Source organism: Ptychodera flava, chromosome 19, assembly GCF_041260155.1.
Source record: "Ptychodera flava strain L36383 chromosome 19, AS_Pfla_20210202, whole genome shotgun sequence".
Classification (NCBI taxonomy): domain Eukaryota; kingdom Metazoa; phylum Hemichordata; class Enteropneusta; family Ptychoderidae; genus Ptychodera; species Ptychodera flava.
In genome coordinates, this window is record NC_091946.1 from 15,543,782 (window position 1) to 15,561,020 (window position 17,239).

The following is a 17,239-nucleotide window of genomic DNA, read 5'->3' on the forward strand; positions in this document are numbered from 1 at the left end:
ATCTGCGCTTCTCTCTCGGCGATTCGCAAAAACTGTGTCTACTTCCGTATATTATTGCGTTCTTTCCGTCGTACGTATTTGCAATCGAGCCAAGTCTCGCGAGCGATTTGACGTCATTTAGTCTAGTGGTGTACAGCATGCATAAATGGCTCTCGCGAGAAGTGAAACTTGGACACACGCAATCGAGCCCTCGCGATAAATTTGACGTCATTTTTTATAGTGTACAGCGGGCATAGGAACGCTCGCTCGCGAGAATTGAAACTTTTGCTATACATAGCAGACATACGCATTTTAATCGAGGCAACAAGGTTTGGTGTTGCAGTTGATTTACATTGCGGTCTAGATGTTCTGTGTTGTGCATTTTAATCACGGTCTTCAACATTCCATGTTGCGGTCGATTTGCATCGCGGTCCTCGTGGTCCGGTATTCCCCGTTGTTCTTCAATTTAATTGCCGTCCCGACGACACGTTCCGTGCTGTCGATTTGTATCATGGAAGACTCTACCTCCATGATTTGTATCGCGATCTCTATGTTCTGTGTTGTTGTTCGTTATAATGGTAATCTCAACATTCAGTGTTGCTGTTCATGCAGCTGATTTGCATCGTGGTCCCAACCTTCCGTGTTGTGGTTGTAGTGCATTTTAATCACGGTCCCATTTACGTTTTATTAAAGTTACTGTCGATTTGCATTGCGGTCCCGACGTTCCGCGTTGTAGACAAGTGCATTTTAATGGCAGTCACAACGTTCAATGTTGGTGTTCATGCTGTTGATTTGCATTGCGGTCCAAACCTTCTGTGTAGCGAGTAGCGAGGCAGGCTCAGCCGAGGGACCGTGGCCGATCGTACGAACCAGCAGAGACAAGCACATTATGGTTCAAACACTCAACAGTTGACGGGAACTTGAAAAAGTTTACAGTTGAGGCGTTCATGTTCTTGTCGCTGTCACAGCCACCAAAAGAACAACGTTCTCCCATAGTGAAGGACGACACTGTCCTGATCATGTAAGCGGAAACCCTAGAAGTTACCCCCGTAGGGAGCTTACGGAGGTGTGAAATACTTTACTTCCCATTATGAGATACGGCGTCGGGCAAACTTCGGAAAGCCGAAAAAGTCGACTGGAGAGGCTCGGGGGACACGCCCACATTGCATTTTTCTTTTGCCATATTTCATAATCACGCGCGCTAAACGAAAAAAGAAATGAATGTAACTGTTCTATAGACCATCAACTGTATTTCTATGATTTTGCAACATGGGCATTTCACCAGACCTTTAATGTTTACTCTCATTGTAGCCCTATTGGCCAGGCCTGCTTTGGACCAAATTATGGGCCACAATTGTTGTAGATCTGTTATGAAGCTTAACATAAAACACTTTACGAACTTTAAACACTTACTGCAACAGGTAGTGTGGCATTTGCTAACAATGCCGTTGTTGCAGATACCATAGTCTTCATATGGGTCATGTTAGAAATCAAACTATGGGCAGCCTCCACAAAGCCCTTCAACAAAGAAAAGCAACGTCAAATTCATATGAATAACACTTGACTAGTACAAGCAAGACATCTGTTGATTTGACTTACCATTTCAAGTGGCATTCTCTTCTTGTAGCACGTTTAATTTTTATTTTCAAGCCAATAGTCAATATGCACACAGTAAGGACAAAATCAGAGAAAAGCTTACGGCTTCTGACTGCGACCATAAAACCTGAAGTTTCATGACTGTCTCCACCTTGAATTGTTACACTCTGAAGACCTGTGTAATAGTTTTAATCGCCATTGGCATGGAGAACTCTATCTACTCATTGTACTGGAACATATCTGTTCTCCATAGTTCAGTTTACAAGAGTGCAAGGAATGAACATCCACTCGTCACAACTACATGTACCAGTACCTTTAAAATATTTCCTAAGGTTAATAAGGCCATTGGCTGTAACTTTTAATGATTTTTTACTGCATCTGTTTTGTATGTCACTTTCAATTTTTTTATTCTGATTCTCCCCAAGCATGCTAAAACACACATGAGTTAGTTTACCAACACAATATCTACATGTGTAGAATACATTGTTATTGCTTACATTTGAATTCCAGTCTGGACCTGAATTTACTTGTCAACAATAACAATGCAGTTTACACATGTATATGTTGAGTTCACAAGCTGAATACTGTGCATCTAAACACGCTTTGGAAAGTACATTAAGAAACTGGAGTTGACATTAAAAACAAAATTAATATAGTGAAAAAATCATCAAAAGTTACAGTTACTGGTCCTTGAAATCAATTTTCTCATACACTGAAGGCCAAACAATACATGTGACAATATGGTATTAACCCTTTCAGGCGTAAACCCCTATATAGAGGGGTAGATCTGGTAAGTTACCAGAAAGTCAGGCCTGAAAGGGTTAATAGTATATGTACTTGGTTATTCAGAAGGAAAAAAATTACTGTCACAATAATCACATATTTGTTTGAATATAATATTATACTTTCTCACCATCATGGCTTGTGCAAGTTTGTCCACTTTGTCAGGCTCCGCTGGATAGTTTTCCTTGTCTATCCTATAGAACTGAATGAAAAACACCTGAAAAAAAAAGAAAATGACACATAATGATCCACTTCAATTGTGCTATCCAGTCATACTGATGTTGATTTTCTGAAGTTTTTTTATTTAGTAGCTAAGCTTACTGTAATCTTAATTTTACAGTATTATAAACACAGTTGCAATTTGTCATTATTTATATGTCAAAAGAAATATCTTCTAGGAATAAAACTTACACTCAGAGTAATCCTGGTGCTTGTTATATATGTTACATGTCAAAAGTAATATAAGGTTATTCCCCAAATACCGGGATTCATGTCCGAGTACATCCTGCAGCAGAGGTATTGTCCGAGACGCGTAGCGTCGAGGAAAATACCGAAGCATACGATGTACGAGGACATAAATCCCGGTATTTGGGGAATAACCTTATTATTATACACCTTTTTAGTCCAACTTTACGAGAAAAAAGTCGAAATCAAGGCGTCTTTTGGATGCTCGTCGCGCACTGTACTGAGCGATCTCGAGCAGACTGGGAAGGCATTGAGCGCGTCCGCTAAAGAGCGCAGAATGGAATTTTAACCCGCGCTGCGCAGTGCACACGGTAGAAATTGTACGTCAGCAGCATAATTTCACTCGAATTCATAGGTTTTGGACTGACTACGATTTGATTTTGGAAGTACTGAATGCTAAGACGTATATATTTTTGTAAAAAATGTGAAAAATTCTCTTCTTGTTCTCCGTGTTGACGTAAAAGTGTTTTGAGGTCAAAGGTCAAATAGCGTCCAATAACACCTAAAGTTATTGTACTCCGCGTCAAAGTTATTGGACTCCGCGTCTATTGATACCGTAACTTACTGTACGACGAAACTCCATTACCGGTAAGTAGTTACAGACGCAGGTGTATAATAATATATATTACTCATGCAATTGCTGGAGAGTTAGCAAATTTTTGTGAAAAATAAACAAGTATCATGTTATCTTCTTCTGTGTTTGTGTGTCATCAAGCAGTGTGGGAAATTTGAGAGAACGCACAACCATCGATCATCTTGCTCGGCCAGGAAAAATAGCACCTGCCCTGATTACTATGTCTTGCATACATCATATCCAGTAGTTCAACCAGATCTTAGAGGCCAACAAATCAAGATTAAAAATTATTTCTACCTTCTATCAGGCAGGTAATTGTAAAATTTTACCTTCCCCTTGGCAGGCAGTTGTTTCTCTGCTCTCTATCAAAGTCACAATTATCTTTTGTTGACCACTCTTTAACCATATTTCAAGATCCCAACTTCCCGAATAATTACAACACATAATATCAAAAGACATGCATTTGGCCCCTAAGAGAAACTTTGAATATCAACAGCCATAATTAATGTGGAAAGCCTGTAGGTAAACAAGACTGAAAACTTACCTGTAACATGGGAAAGATACTGTCAAACAAAAAATGTAAAGATCCGTGGAATTTTCCCTCCTCTGATTTATCAAGCTTATCTGGTTGTTTTTTCAGCTGTTGTTTAACTGTCTCTGGGTTTCTTCCCATGTAATCCATCATTTCGTTGATGTTGTCAGTTTGACTTTCCAACATTGACCAGAAACGCCTGAGAAGTAAAAAAGACAAACAAAATTATGTCTACCCTTTGTTGGAATGGCAAATTAATTTTTAACCTAAACATATACAAGACGCTTTGTGGTGTGGTTGTCAATTCCCAAGGTTGAAAACAGAATAACTACAACTACCGGTATATACCCTATGGATATCTTTACCATGAAAGAAGTCGCCAAAGTCGAAATTTACTTGTACTCCAGTACGCAACAGTGCTTTTGTATGAACCTTAAGTGTATGAAAATCTCACATTTCTTTTATTTAGTTGAGGGACATACACTGAACAAAAATAAATACTGAACCCAACTGTTAAGTATTCAATCAGTTTTCTCTGGGTCTGAATACCATGGTGAAGCTGATTGCATCTTCTTTGCAAAAATAATTTGCATGCCAACAGTCACTGGACCTTAGCTATGTGGTGTCCAGATTTTTACAAATAATGGTTAAGAATTTGTACAAAAAGGGATTTTTATGTATACAATGTACTAGACCACATAAACTTCACTATTTAAACATCTGCATTTTACCTATTAACATTACTGAATTTCCTCATCAAATGACTACAGCATTTTTCATCCATTTCACTAAACCAAGGTCCCTTTTTGACTAACCTCCTTAAATATGGTAGACACAGAGACTCATATGAAAAAGACAAAAATGCCAAAAAAACAGCCCATGAAAGGCTTTACTGGACACTTACACTTTGACTCTGTCCTACTGTTTTCATTTTACATAACTGATTCTGAAGACTTACTCGTCATGAGAGAGTTCCTCAGCTCCACTGTCCATCATTCCACCGGCAGTATTCATGTAAACCCAGAGTAGAAACCTGGCAAATGGCTTCTTGACCTTGTCACTGATGTTGTTGTGTTGTCAGTACAGCCAGCAACTCTCCAATGGGGAATATGGTCTGACAGATGGACTCAATGAATCTATTTTCTCCCTGTGATAGAAGAGGTGACAATCATGATGATTCACATCTACAGAAGTTAAAGGCTCTTATAGCCAAAGAGTGTAACAAGCAAATCTTTTGCTCCACCATATCAACAAATGAATTTCTTTGGCAAATTTTTGCACATTGGTTTCATGTACTCAACACTTTATAACTTCAAGACTTGACAGTTGGACTTGCAAAGAGCTTGTTATCTTACCTCAGCACATGTTGCCAGAAGGTCCACCAATGCAACCATGTATGTCAGATCTTTGTTACCTTCTTCAGATATCAGTACTCTTTCCCTGAAAGAGTCACACATGCTTGTTAAAACAAAGTTCTGGCAGAGCTTTACAAGACATGATGTGAATACATACACCATTGGTATGGTACATTTGGACAGTAATCTTCTCCAGATCATCGATATCTTCCAAAAGATCATCTCTTTATGAAATAAATTACAGATGAAAACAAACTTTATGTATCAATACATTAAACCGGACAATTTAAAAGTAGGATTTCTGACAGAACAAGCTTTCACATATAATTTGAAATGATGGACTGGCTGTGTTATCAGGGTTATATAAATGATATTATTGCTCCATCAACTTCTGACTTAAAACTGACTGACTACAAATCCGTTTTGATTTCCATCGAGTACTGGTACTAATTCATGAGAACGACCGTTATTTATTTCAAAATGAAATCTGATGCCATGATAAGTTCCTAACAGAATATGTCAATAAAATCTGATCTGAAAGGGATAAGGTTTTCAAATACCTGGATTCTGCAGGTTGGTCCAAGACGTAGGCCACTTCTGATCTATACTGCATGAAAAATTTCATCACGTAAGATTGGTTCCTCTTAATTGGTAAGTTCAGCTCTTCCACCTGAAAAGATAGTGTGTTATTGAGATATGACCTACCAGTGTCTTATTATGAAACATACTTATACTGAGATGTCTGTCACAAAACATATAGTTGCATTTAAGTTGTGAAGCAAAAGGCATCCTGACTCCACAACCAAGCTATTTAGTATTTAGAAATAAAATAATAAGTCTGTTAATAAATGTCTGTCAATGGCACATAAAATTTATTGCAAGTGATGAAGAGCTGAAAATTATATTGAAACTTCAAATTTGGAAGTGGGGTCGATATATATATTTGTGGGAAAGCAGATAAGTCCATGCAATAGCTTCATGTATACCCCTCTTGTTGATGGACATTGTAAGATTGAAAGCCAAGGTTTTTGCAATGTTTAGATGGGGGAGGTTGTGAGGGAGGGAAGGGGCATTGTTGATACCATTACATACTTTGACAATTGCATTAAGAAGTTCAAGAAACTCAGGCACTTCATTAAGATGTTGGGCCACAAGCTGCATTATCTTCTGGATGTTGTGATCTCGAATCTTTAAACATGTTGTCTTGTTTCCAGTGAAGACCTGCAACAAGTACACAGTCAGCCGGGTGACTAAACTGATATCATGGCAGCTTGACAGTACTACAAAGTGACATTACGATGGTATAGGTATGTACGCAAAAATGTCACTACTTTGTTTCATATGTGGGAACATATCATAGCAGATAAAATTTACAAATAACTAGAGTTACATGTATCAGCATCAAACTGTTACACCAGACAATTGGTCATTAATTGTCACTTTAAGGTAGAATGCGCCTCGAAAGTGAAAGATTTAAACTTTTGCTCAAACTTTCCTTAAGGAATCTGTCAACCATTCACTTTCAAAATCAAGAATAAAAATACCGTCAATGACGCTGTACCTTCTCTAATGTGTGGCCAGGTCAGGTAATTGGTTGTTGGCATGGAGTTGTTGGTAAATAGTTGATGACGTAGGGGCATGAGGTGGGATTTGGACCCAAAGAACCCAAAAGGTGAATAAATACATCAATCAAAAAAATTCTAAGCTACAGTATAAACTGCCTAAAGATAGTTCAATGTGGGAAAAAAAGTTAAATAATTCAGAAATAAGAATTAACAGTCCAAAATAGTAATGACGCACTTCCCTACTGACCTGAGTGCATGTGAAATACACAACCTGGCATCAGTAAATTAAATGTATACCAAGTGATCATTTTAAGTTACTTTTAACTGTTTTTAATGGATTTTCCAAAGAGTCCTGTGGAAATGATGAAAAACGCTTATCTGGTCTTGTGTTTGTAAAACCTCATGGCTGATAATTGTCATAGTATTGAAAAAAAATGAAAGTGAAGAAATTACTGTTTTTAATAGGCATATTTTCCTTGAAATACATGACCGTGTAAAGAATATATGCTAAAAGTGTTTAAGAGTAAATTTCTTTTCAAAAAATAATTTAATCTGTGACCCAAGGATTTTTATTCTTTGAGTTTACAAATTCAAACATTGCAATTTGTTCAATCATCTTGTTCAGTGCAAAATTTATAAAATGACTGAAAAATAAAAAAAAATGGCAGAATTACAGTCTTTGTGATGTAAAATTATGGGTTGACATCACGATAATTGTTAATCTGTTCAAAGTACTACTATACTATAATTTAAAAAAGAAAAGTTAATGCAGAAACGGTAACATATATTGTCCGCAATGTAGTGTTAATTTTGACTTAACATCAAAATATGCCTTTGCTGGATACCAAATATATAGGGCGAAATATTAAAATCAGCCATGTTCAGCAAAATCCACACAACAGCATTGATCCTTTTCTAATTTGATTTGCTTTGCTTATGTTATCCTTGTATGACAGTCAGTACAATATGGAACTTGAACACAACACAGTGAATAAGTATGCTGTAAATGAAATGGTGTGGCTGCATCCACATGCAGCAATAGGCGTGCCTTTGTCTCTCACCCCTCATTTCCAACCTGTCCCATCCCTGAAAAAATAGTTTGGTCTTATATTTATAATATTAATAATTTCTGTATTTGTTAAAATGTGCGCATCTCAAAAACTTTTGATCATAAACATTTTCATTGTTTTTTATAGCTGACCAGTCAGTTAACCTGTTTATTTTGAATATTTGCCCATTTTTCCTCAGTATTTGACATTTTCAGAATACCTTCTAATTCAATTTGTCATTTTTTAAAAGTTAAAATGCTCCTTTGTGTGGTCAAGCTTTCCACAAGCATCAAATGTGGTACTTCATATAGGAAGGTCTGCCTCTAGAGGGCGGGCATCATGAAGTGTTTGTTAGTTATTTCCTCCACATAAACTTCTGATTGTACTGTAAACATTGAACATGGCCGACGTCCGATTTTCCTGTCTAAAACTTTCACTCATTTTTGTTCATATGACTCTGAAACTCCAGGAAACGATTGGGAAGAAAGAGTTATCTTGAAATATTGAGGTACTCGCCGATATTTTGCAAAATTTAATGAGAAAAAATGCAAGGAAAATGCCGACAGGCTTACACAATGATCGTTTTCAGACTCAGAGGCATATGATCATCTGCAGATTATGCAACAGGCCCATATCATGTGAGGCCATGAGGGGATATCCACGCAACTCAGTACCAAACACTAGCGCACACAGAGTGAGCAAACACAAAGTGAGTACCCCTAACGTCAGCTCAGTAGTCTGTAATAGATCGTAGTCAACTAAGAACCTTGGAGAAAGGCTTAACACTGTGGCTATGCCGCTAAGTCCCTTTTGATTTTTGTCACAGCTCAAAATCGTTCTCCTGCACCTCAACCTGAACCATGAACACCCCCACCAGTTTATGATATGACCCATCACAATGGCATGACGTCAACGGATCTTGACAGACGGAAGTATTGACAGACGGAAGTAGTTGACACCAGCATACTGGTTTTTCAACTCTAATACCTTCTCTGTCTATAAATAGACACGAGAAGGTAAAAATTGGGGGTCACCGTGCAAATTTTGGTACTAGAGAAACAAATAACTTAAGATGTACCGATATTTGAAATTCAAAATGGCCGCCATCCCTGTGTTAACTCTATGGAGAAGAATAAAATTTTCGAATTTTGGAAAACTAACACGGTGAAAAGTTTTCTTACACCAAGATATTTAAAATGAGACCCTACATGTGGTTCATCAAAAAAGAATTATAAAAGTTTGAAAGTCCGAGTATTTGTCCCCGAGGCGCATTCTACCTTAAAGAGGCACTCCCATTTGGTAACATTTTTAAAACACATTTTTTTAATGCCAACGGTCGATATTTGACGTGGCGACTGCGCGCTGATCGCAAGATATCGATAAAAACATGTCATTTCCCGAACGTATTTTTCACATCCCGAAGTTTTATGATCGTTTCTGATTATGACGCGAAACCCACTGAAGGTTTGTTGTTGTGCTGATCGACGATATTCTAGGGAGTCCATAATAAGTTCGAACGACGCAATATTACCTCCCACTGCGAAGACTTTATATACAGCATTATGCCTTTACCACAGGTCAGTTTTTGAAAACTTCTTCTTAGCTTTGTCGTTGTCATTATTCTAAATCAGTTGTATTATATTTTTAACCAATACCACATAAACATAGGTTTTTACTTGTTAAATATTAGCCGCCTCTGATGACTACATTTTGTCGTCTGCCACACAGTACGTGTGGTTCGCCGCACGTGTGGTATGCGTCTATGCATACCACGCATCGGCCGCTATGTATCAACCGCACGTAACTGGGCTAGTCACCTATGCGAATTCTGGTGGAATCAGCAAAAATTGTTTTTTGTTTTATCACCAAGTCAGTAAGACTCAGCTTTCTCCCACGGGGCATGACCGATCACCGAGGCAAGTGGTACTGTGGCGTACAGCAGCATCAGTGTAGACTCGTACTCCATAGCTTAGTTGAAAATGGCCCCAGTGCCGAACGTTCGATGTTCGGAAGCTGAATTTAGGTGGGCCACCGGAATTCAAACTTTTACTTTTTTGAAGACATGTTTTTATCAATATCTCGCGATTCGCGTGCAGTCGCCACGTCAAATATCGACCGTTGGCACTAAAAAAATGTGTTGTAAAAATGTTACCAAATTGGAGTGCCACGTTAATAGCCTTTTGTGCTCAGTTTACATTTGGTGATTTGCCTTGAGACAGAACTTGGCTTGACAATTACACAAAATGCACTCAGAGCATACCATACCACATGCACATGGTATTTGGGCAAGTTACTGACCTACTGTTATGGCGAAATATCTTGTAGCGCTAATCATTAGTGTATTTCTCACCTCTGTCAGTGCACGGGCCATTTCAGCTTCAGCACCTTTGATGTTGAGTAGTACATCAAGTCTATCATAAAGCCTTATTTGGACAATGTCATTACCCCTAAATCAGCATAACAAGGGAAAGATAAATTATCCTAAGATAACTAAATCATCATTTTCCATCATTCAAATTCACTTTTTTGTATATTATCAAGCAAACATAATTGTCTGCATCACTATAATATAGCCTCAAGTTTGTTCACAAAGGTTTGAGACCTCAAATTTTCTCACTTCTGGGTAGAAATTACACTTCTGTGTCAAACTTATCTTGGAAAAACATTTGTATTAGGATAATGTACTGATTTAAATGTGAGTCTAGATTACCTTGCCATGACCCTCAAAAGTTCAAAGCATTTCTTAAAGATTTCTTGCAGACCTGCATATTGTTCCTGAGAGGGTAGAAACACAAAGAAACAGTAATAAAGTCAGAAGATAATTGAATTGAAGGTTTATTGTGTTCAGAATATGAAATTAGGACTGAAATTTGTAAACTTTAACTGACACTTGGCAAACAGATTGAAGTCTGCAGCTATGCTACCATGAAAGCTGGCAGACATAGCATCTACTATCAGAACATCTGAATCTATTGACAATCATGTCGTCCACGGCAGTGGTAACATTACTTGACTTTCCAATAAAGTACACAATCAATTTTTCTGTACTGTAAAATATTTCTGGTGTTCCTTGTTACATTCCTCTATCACTAAAATAAAAAGCAATTGCATCAATATCACCATGAATTAATACCAGCCTAGTACAATCTAGCAATGGCAGTATATTGAAAATTGATCAATTTTCGATACTACTTTTGAAACTTTGATATTTTTTTTGTGACTTGATATGAAGTCAACAAATAGATAGGAAAAATTCATTTTTCTTTCAATAACATATATAATCATGCTACACATTTGCATTAAGTAAAACAGGATTAGAAATAAAAAATTGAGTTTTTAAGGACTTTCCAATAAGATAGTATGTGTAAACTAATCATAATTGGTAAATTTGGTATAGCAAATAAATGTTAGAGACAACAATATACATGTATCTTTTCTAAATGAACTTGACAAAAACTTCTAGCCACAAAAGTGGTCAAATTTAATTTTTATTTTGACTGATGAAAATTCTAAACCAGTGTATAAATAATAAATATGGGCGTATAAAGACTTCAACTAAATTAACTAGTGCATAAATTAATAAATTTTCAAAAGCAAAACATGCACTGCAAATGAAAACCACAGAAAAACACACACTGTGTATGCAATTATACACATTGGGGAAATATAAACCTAATGCTGGACTAATTATTGTACTAAATGGATAACCACCCAATCAGCTTTTCACACATTTAAGCTCCTTTTAAACTCTTTTAAAGTGCAGGCTTCTGAGACCAATACGGCTGATAAAAAGCAATTAGGGTATATAGAAGGAAAGCAAATGTGTGGCATATGTGGAAAAAAAATTTAAGTTAATAAAGTTATCTCCAAAATGGGTTGACTTGTGATATGAGATCTTATACAGAAAGTTGACAAGCAATATCCATAAAACATGTGACTGTGTGAGTTTCTGAGTTTTGTCATCAGCGATGAGGTAATATATTGCAACTAGACCTTGCAACTTTGATGCATCTCTTGCAGTAGTTTGTTGAAATCTGATGTGAAATTTTCGTTCAAGCTTTTGTTCATAGACTTATTCTAAAAATCACATTGCATGCAGTAAAATTGAAAGATAATCACTTGTTGTTCAAAATGAAGATAGAAAGTTTTAAAATATTGTGAATACATATGGTAACATTGTCTATTTTACAAGTTTGTGCACAGAAGGGGCACTATAATTAAGTATATTGCATATTACATACATGTCAACTCTTGAACAAGATCCCACATTCCAACTAAACCCATTTTGGGATACAATAAATAATAATAATGAAGTACATTTGCAATGCGCCTAATCTTTAATTTCATATATCTAGTAAAACCATTATGCACCAAACATACCAATAACACTACAATTTACAGCAGATGTTTTCTCATTCAGGGAGTTTACTTACCGAAACTACTTTACTTTAGTGGCTAAATTACACATTATTTTATAATGCACCAAAACTTTATAAAGCACTTAGGGGTTCTTATGAACCTATAAGATTAGTATATAATGCTGGTTGTTTCCATTATATGACACAGTATGCCCTCTAAAATAAACTGATACACCAGTAACTCAAGAATGTTCTCTCCTTGCAAGAAAATTTGCCATACTGCATGTGTACTGGTACTGGGGAGACACATAGAAATTTCAAGAAATTACTGAATTGAGTCAGAAAGTTTATAAGTTAGAGGGCACACAGTCATGATGTTTGCAATTCAGATCACCAGGGGGATTACATGCTGGTTTAATTCTTCAACCCTTGTTTCCTAGTCAATGGATCCAACCATACAATGAGGAACAATTTAAGTCTATATCAAACCGTGCTTCCAAAAGGTTTGTATCTGTGTAATAAATCTCAGAGACTGATGCTGTGCAATAAATTGGAGTACATCATCACAACTGTTTGGACCTGAAATTTGCATGTGTTTGTTTGTTTGTTTGTTTGTCAAATGGCCAAATGATATACTGAAGGTTTTGATAAATCTTATTGGTACATCAAACAACAATGTTTACTAACATTTGGAATTTCACAACAAAATTAAGCCTGCTCAATATATAATTTCTGCACCATCATAAACTGCACAACTGGTATGAAAGACCTTTAAAATATTGAAAATCTGCAATTTACAGAAAACTAGCAGTAATACTAATGGCTATGACTTAAACCTCCAAACATGTAAACACCAAACGTTGGTTCAACCATATTGTTTTTAATGATGTGGTTGGATTCATATATTAGAAGACAGGGGTGGGTTGGATGCATACACTGCTAAATAGGGAAGAAGGGTTTATAAGAGGATATATTAACTCTGTATGTGATGAGATACATATTCAAAATGGAAATGTCCCTCTACAAGCAAAATACAACATCATAACACTTGTTTTAAAGTTCAAATTATCAACTATTTACACAATGGAGAAAATTTACAACATATGGTACATTTCAAACATGACAATCAGTGATCATTTTAGTTGACAATTGACAATTCATCAAGCAAGAGTTCAATCCTTATCCATAAACTTTTGCAAAATTTGGATTTGTCAGTGGGTAACTACTCATAAATAAGTTATATTTATACTGTTGTAATATGCCATTATGAAAAGGACATTACCACTGGAAGTAATGTATTAGGGAAAGGAACTTATAAAACATGTATCTCATCAAGAAATCCATGCATTATGAGCAAGAAAATAGAAGGCCAAGTTCTGTTTTACTGTTTAAGGCAACTTACACTGACTTGCGACTTAGCATGTCCTTTGTCAAACTGGACAAAAAATATACCAGAGATAATCGACAGAAGAGATGTTTACATTTGAAGGGCGAGGGCAGAGTAAAGTGCATTTCATAACAGAGTGTTTCGGCAGACACAGAAAGAGAAAAGAAATCACTACTGGATTAGGAAGGCAGTATAATAAAAGGTTGGCAAAGGCTGGAAAGCTATTACTTGTGCATTCATTTAGTGTGTATGTGCTTGCTTGTAAACAAAACAAACTCATAAAAACAAATGAACTTGTAAAGCTACCTAAGAGGGTGTACTTCATGCAAGTGCCACAATGTCTTACTGTGAGTATACTGTGCACTATTTCACTCATTGGAAATAATTTTCATTTTTCAATAATCTACAATGCAGGATAGCATTTCAGTGTGGCTCTATCATTGACAACAATTTAGCAAACTATGTTACATTAAGTCAAAATTGATTTAACCCTTTCACCCCCAGTTTCCTGTATACAGGTCCAACTTTACCATAGAAAACAATGGATTTGGGACAGAACCATGGTGGTGAAAGGGTTAAACCATTGATTTCCTCAATGCTACCTCTAAAACAGACTGTAACATACGGATATACCATAGATCAACAAACGACACAAAACAGCTATGGATACACAAATTTATTAAGCTCCAGCCAATGCCCATAGAAAATGTTATTCAAGCTAAATAGTATATTATAAGTCAGCAAAGCTATCGTCAGCATGGCTACTAGCTATCGTGATAATAAATATCCACCGAGATCAGTCAGTACTGGAATATCTAAAGGACTTGGGGACCCTGCAGTGCATCGATGAAAAGATGTTCAGTGTGCAATTTCATTCATTTAAAGTTTCCAAGTTCATGCTTGGAATAGAGGGAACAAACAAGTTTACAGTGGCATTACTTAAACCCTGTTATGACTGATAAATGTAATACAAAGCTTGAAAACAATGATATTGTATAATCTGTCAAATTAAAACGCTCTAAATACTTCTAAGCACATTATGTAGCTTATACTTGATTTCTTAGATATGCACATTTATTTAAGTAAAAGGTATTGATGGGCACTGTTTGAGAATTAAAATGGTACATTTTGATATTCACTGGCCTAAATCTCACAATAAATCTTCAAGGAAAACATCTTTGTCATGTTCTGTAGAATCTGAGTGCTTTTTCCGACGCTTGATAATTTTTACACAATGAGTTGAAGTAAAAAATTTCAGAACATTCTTCTCATTACGAACAAATACTGTAACAGTAATTTTAAAGTGTCCAATAATTGTTGCAAACATTTAGTATTTGTTGAATTTGTAATGGCTGATTTAATATTTTCTGCAAGTTTTGATCTTGTTTCATTGGATACGAGTCATTTCAGTTGACAAGCTAATACCTAGAGACTCCAGCTTCACTGAAATTAACGTTAGTGAGAAACATACATATTACATGGTTGGTCATTGACAACCATTCTACAAACTGACACATATATTACTCTGTACACATAAAACACACATCATACATACCAACACCCTTATTCTAGAGTAAACTCCTTCGGTAAACTTGTTAAATCAAAGCAAAGGGGAATTCGTATTATGATGTGAGAGAGAACAGCTCATAGCCTCAACCTAGTGTATAAGTATGACATGGTGAAATTTTGTTTGCAGCAAACAGTGTCAAGTTTACGCCCAGTCAGAAAAGTTTAGAAACCATCAGAAAGAGAGTTACATGCTCTCATATTAGTTGCCGCTTGCATGTTCTGTACAAACATTTTTCTCAATATTAGTTCATATTATACAAACAACATGCTTTTTGGTTTATAAAACAGCACAGTCTGTACAAAAATCAGTGCAGTGTTTTCAAACGAATAAGATTCATATCACATCATTTTACCTGAACATTCTTTAAATTAACAGTAACCGTCGCCTGTTTCTGCTCATGACATAAAGTAAGAAATGTGAATAGATAATGAGCAGTGATGACATCATCTCCTACATGTCTATGTGATTTCAATGACGGCTTGACTAATAAGTGATCAGGATTAAAACACCGAATTCATTCATCTCATTTTATAAACTTTCAATATCTTGAAAATGTTTCTCTTGACATTTTAGGAGAACAACTGATTTGAACGTTGACTGTATATCTTAAATTTTGTTTATATTGATCTTTCTTTTGTTTGGTTTGCTGCAAGATGTTGTTTTGTTGTGATGAGAGCAATAAAAATGTGGGTCAGCCATTCCTGTGAATTAAACTCACACAATGGGCCCGCACTCTACTTGAATTTTGAGTTGAAATGTGATTCTCAGTACACCTGTTCACCCCTATTTCCCAGTGGGAAGATCCTCAATCTCCAATAAAAACAATGGATTCAGGGCAAGCCAAGATGGTAAAGGGTATACTTGACTGTTTGTTTCTCTCCTTGAGGTTTCTCCATTTTTTTTGCATTCAAAAACAATGGATATGGCTCAAAGTATGGGGCAATACGGCACAACAATATGAAGACCAAATGCTTACCATGAGTCGGACATCAATTTCTTGTGAGAGAATGTCAAATATATCTGCCAGAATGCCAAAGTTGTAAAGTATAGTCTGGTTCATGGGATGGCGCTCTTCTGGTTCATTCTCCAAAGAACAGAACCTGTATCAAACAGAAAGTAAAACTGAAAATAAACTTTGATACAGAGCATGTTGAAATTTGATGAGTCTAAATTCAGTATGTGGTGATTTCAAGTTTTCATGACTTTGAGAAGTCATACCCCTCCTTTCCTAACTTCTTAACTTTGGGACTTGAGAGCAAATTTTCAAGAATACGGCCATCTGGTATTGAGATAAAAATAAGTTTTTCACAATCTTGAATTTGATGAGTACCCGTTTCCTGTGTTTGATGTCCAACAAAAACTTATCCATCCATTCCCCAAAAAAACTATCAAGGTGAATGACAAGTATTTACAATATTAAATAAAAAACAACATTCATATTCAGACTATTAATGGGCAATAAAAAGATATCTTTTCAAATCAAATAGAAATTTTTTGAGATAAGTGTGGATACCAAGTTCATGGACAGGTTAGCGTATATTACGTTCATTCTGGCAATTGTCAACTCTAATCCCTTTGCAGAGAGAGGATAAAATAGTCAAAATTGCTGAACATACATCATATCCATTAGGAAAACAAAAGAAAATTCTGAAAATATTGCCTTACCCTATCATCATGTCAAGTATTTCTCCCATTGTTTCGCACTGTTCCTTGCTCATCTTTGTTTCAGACAGTCTCCTCATGATGGGCAGTTTCCTTTCACAATCTCTCAAAATCTCCACAGACTTGTCAGTGAGCAGCACCTTTAGAGATAATAGGGAAGGAGATTAAAGCTTTGAAAGATGTTAATAAATTATTCAACTAGTGTGCCCTCAGAGTCAGCATACCCAATTTGAAAGCCATAGAATATTTACCATCTTTAAAGTAGATTTGTTGCAAGTTTCGAGGAGTATTTTGGGGCAAAGTAATACCATTTCAACAGAACATTGACCATCACGGGTGAAAATCTTCTGCAGATCATTTACTG

General features: G+C 36.2%; 1 protein-coding gene across 1 annotated transcript in view; it reads right to left on the minus strand.

Moving 5' to 3' along the window:
- The window catches only part of LOC139118054 (inositol 1,4,5-trisphosphate-gated calcium channel ITPR3-like), a 132,424-nt gene that overhangs the window by 58,658 nt on the left and 56,527 nt on the right, over window positions 1–17,239 (minus strand). The window contains 12 exon segments of the mRNA XM_070681349.1: window positions 1,393–1,497; window positions 2,489–2,575; window positions 3,942–4,128; window positions 4,888–4,994; window positions 4,996–5,076; window positions 5,285–5,369; window positions 5,845–5,954; window positions 6,377–6,505; window positions 10,249–10,345; window positions 10,609–10,673; window positions 16,190–16,313; window positions 16,879–17,015. Coding sequence (XP_070537450.1) covers window positions 1,393–1,497; window positions 2,489–2,575; window positions 3,942–4,128; window positions 4,888–4,994; window positions 4,996–5,076; window positions 5,285–5,369; window positions 5,845–5,954; window positions 6,377–6,505; window positions 10,249–10,345; window positions 10,609–10,673; window positions 16,190–16,313; window positions 16,879–17,015 — 1,314 coding nt within the window.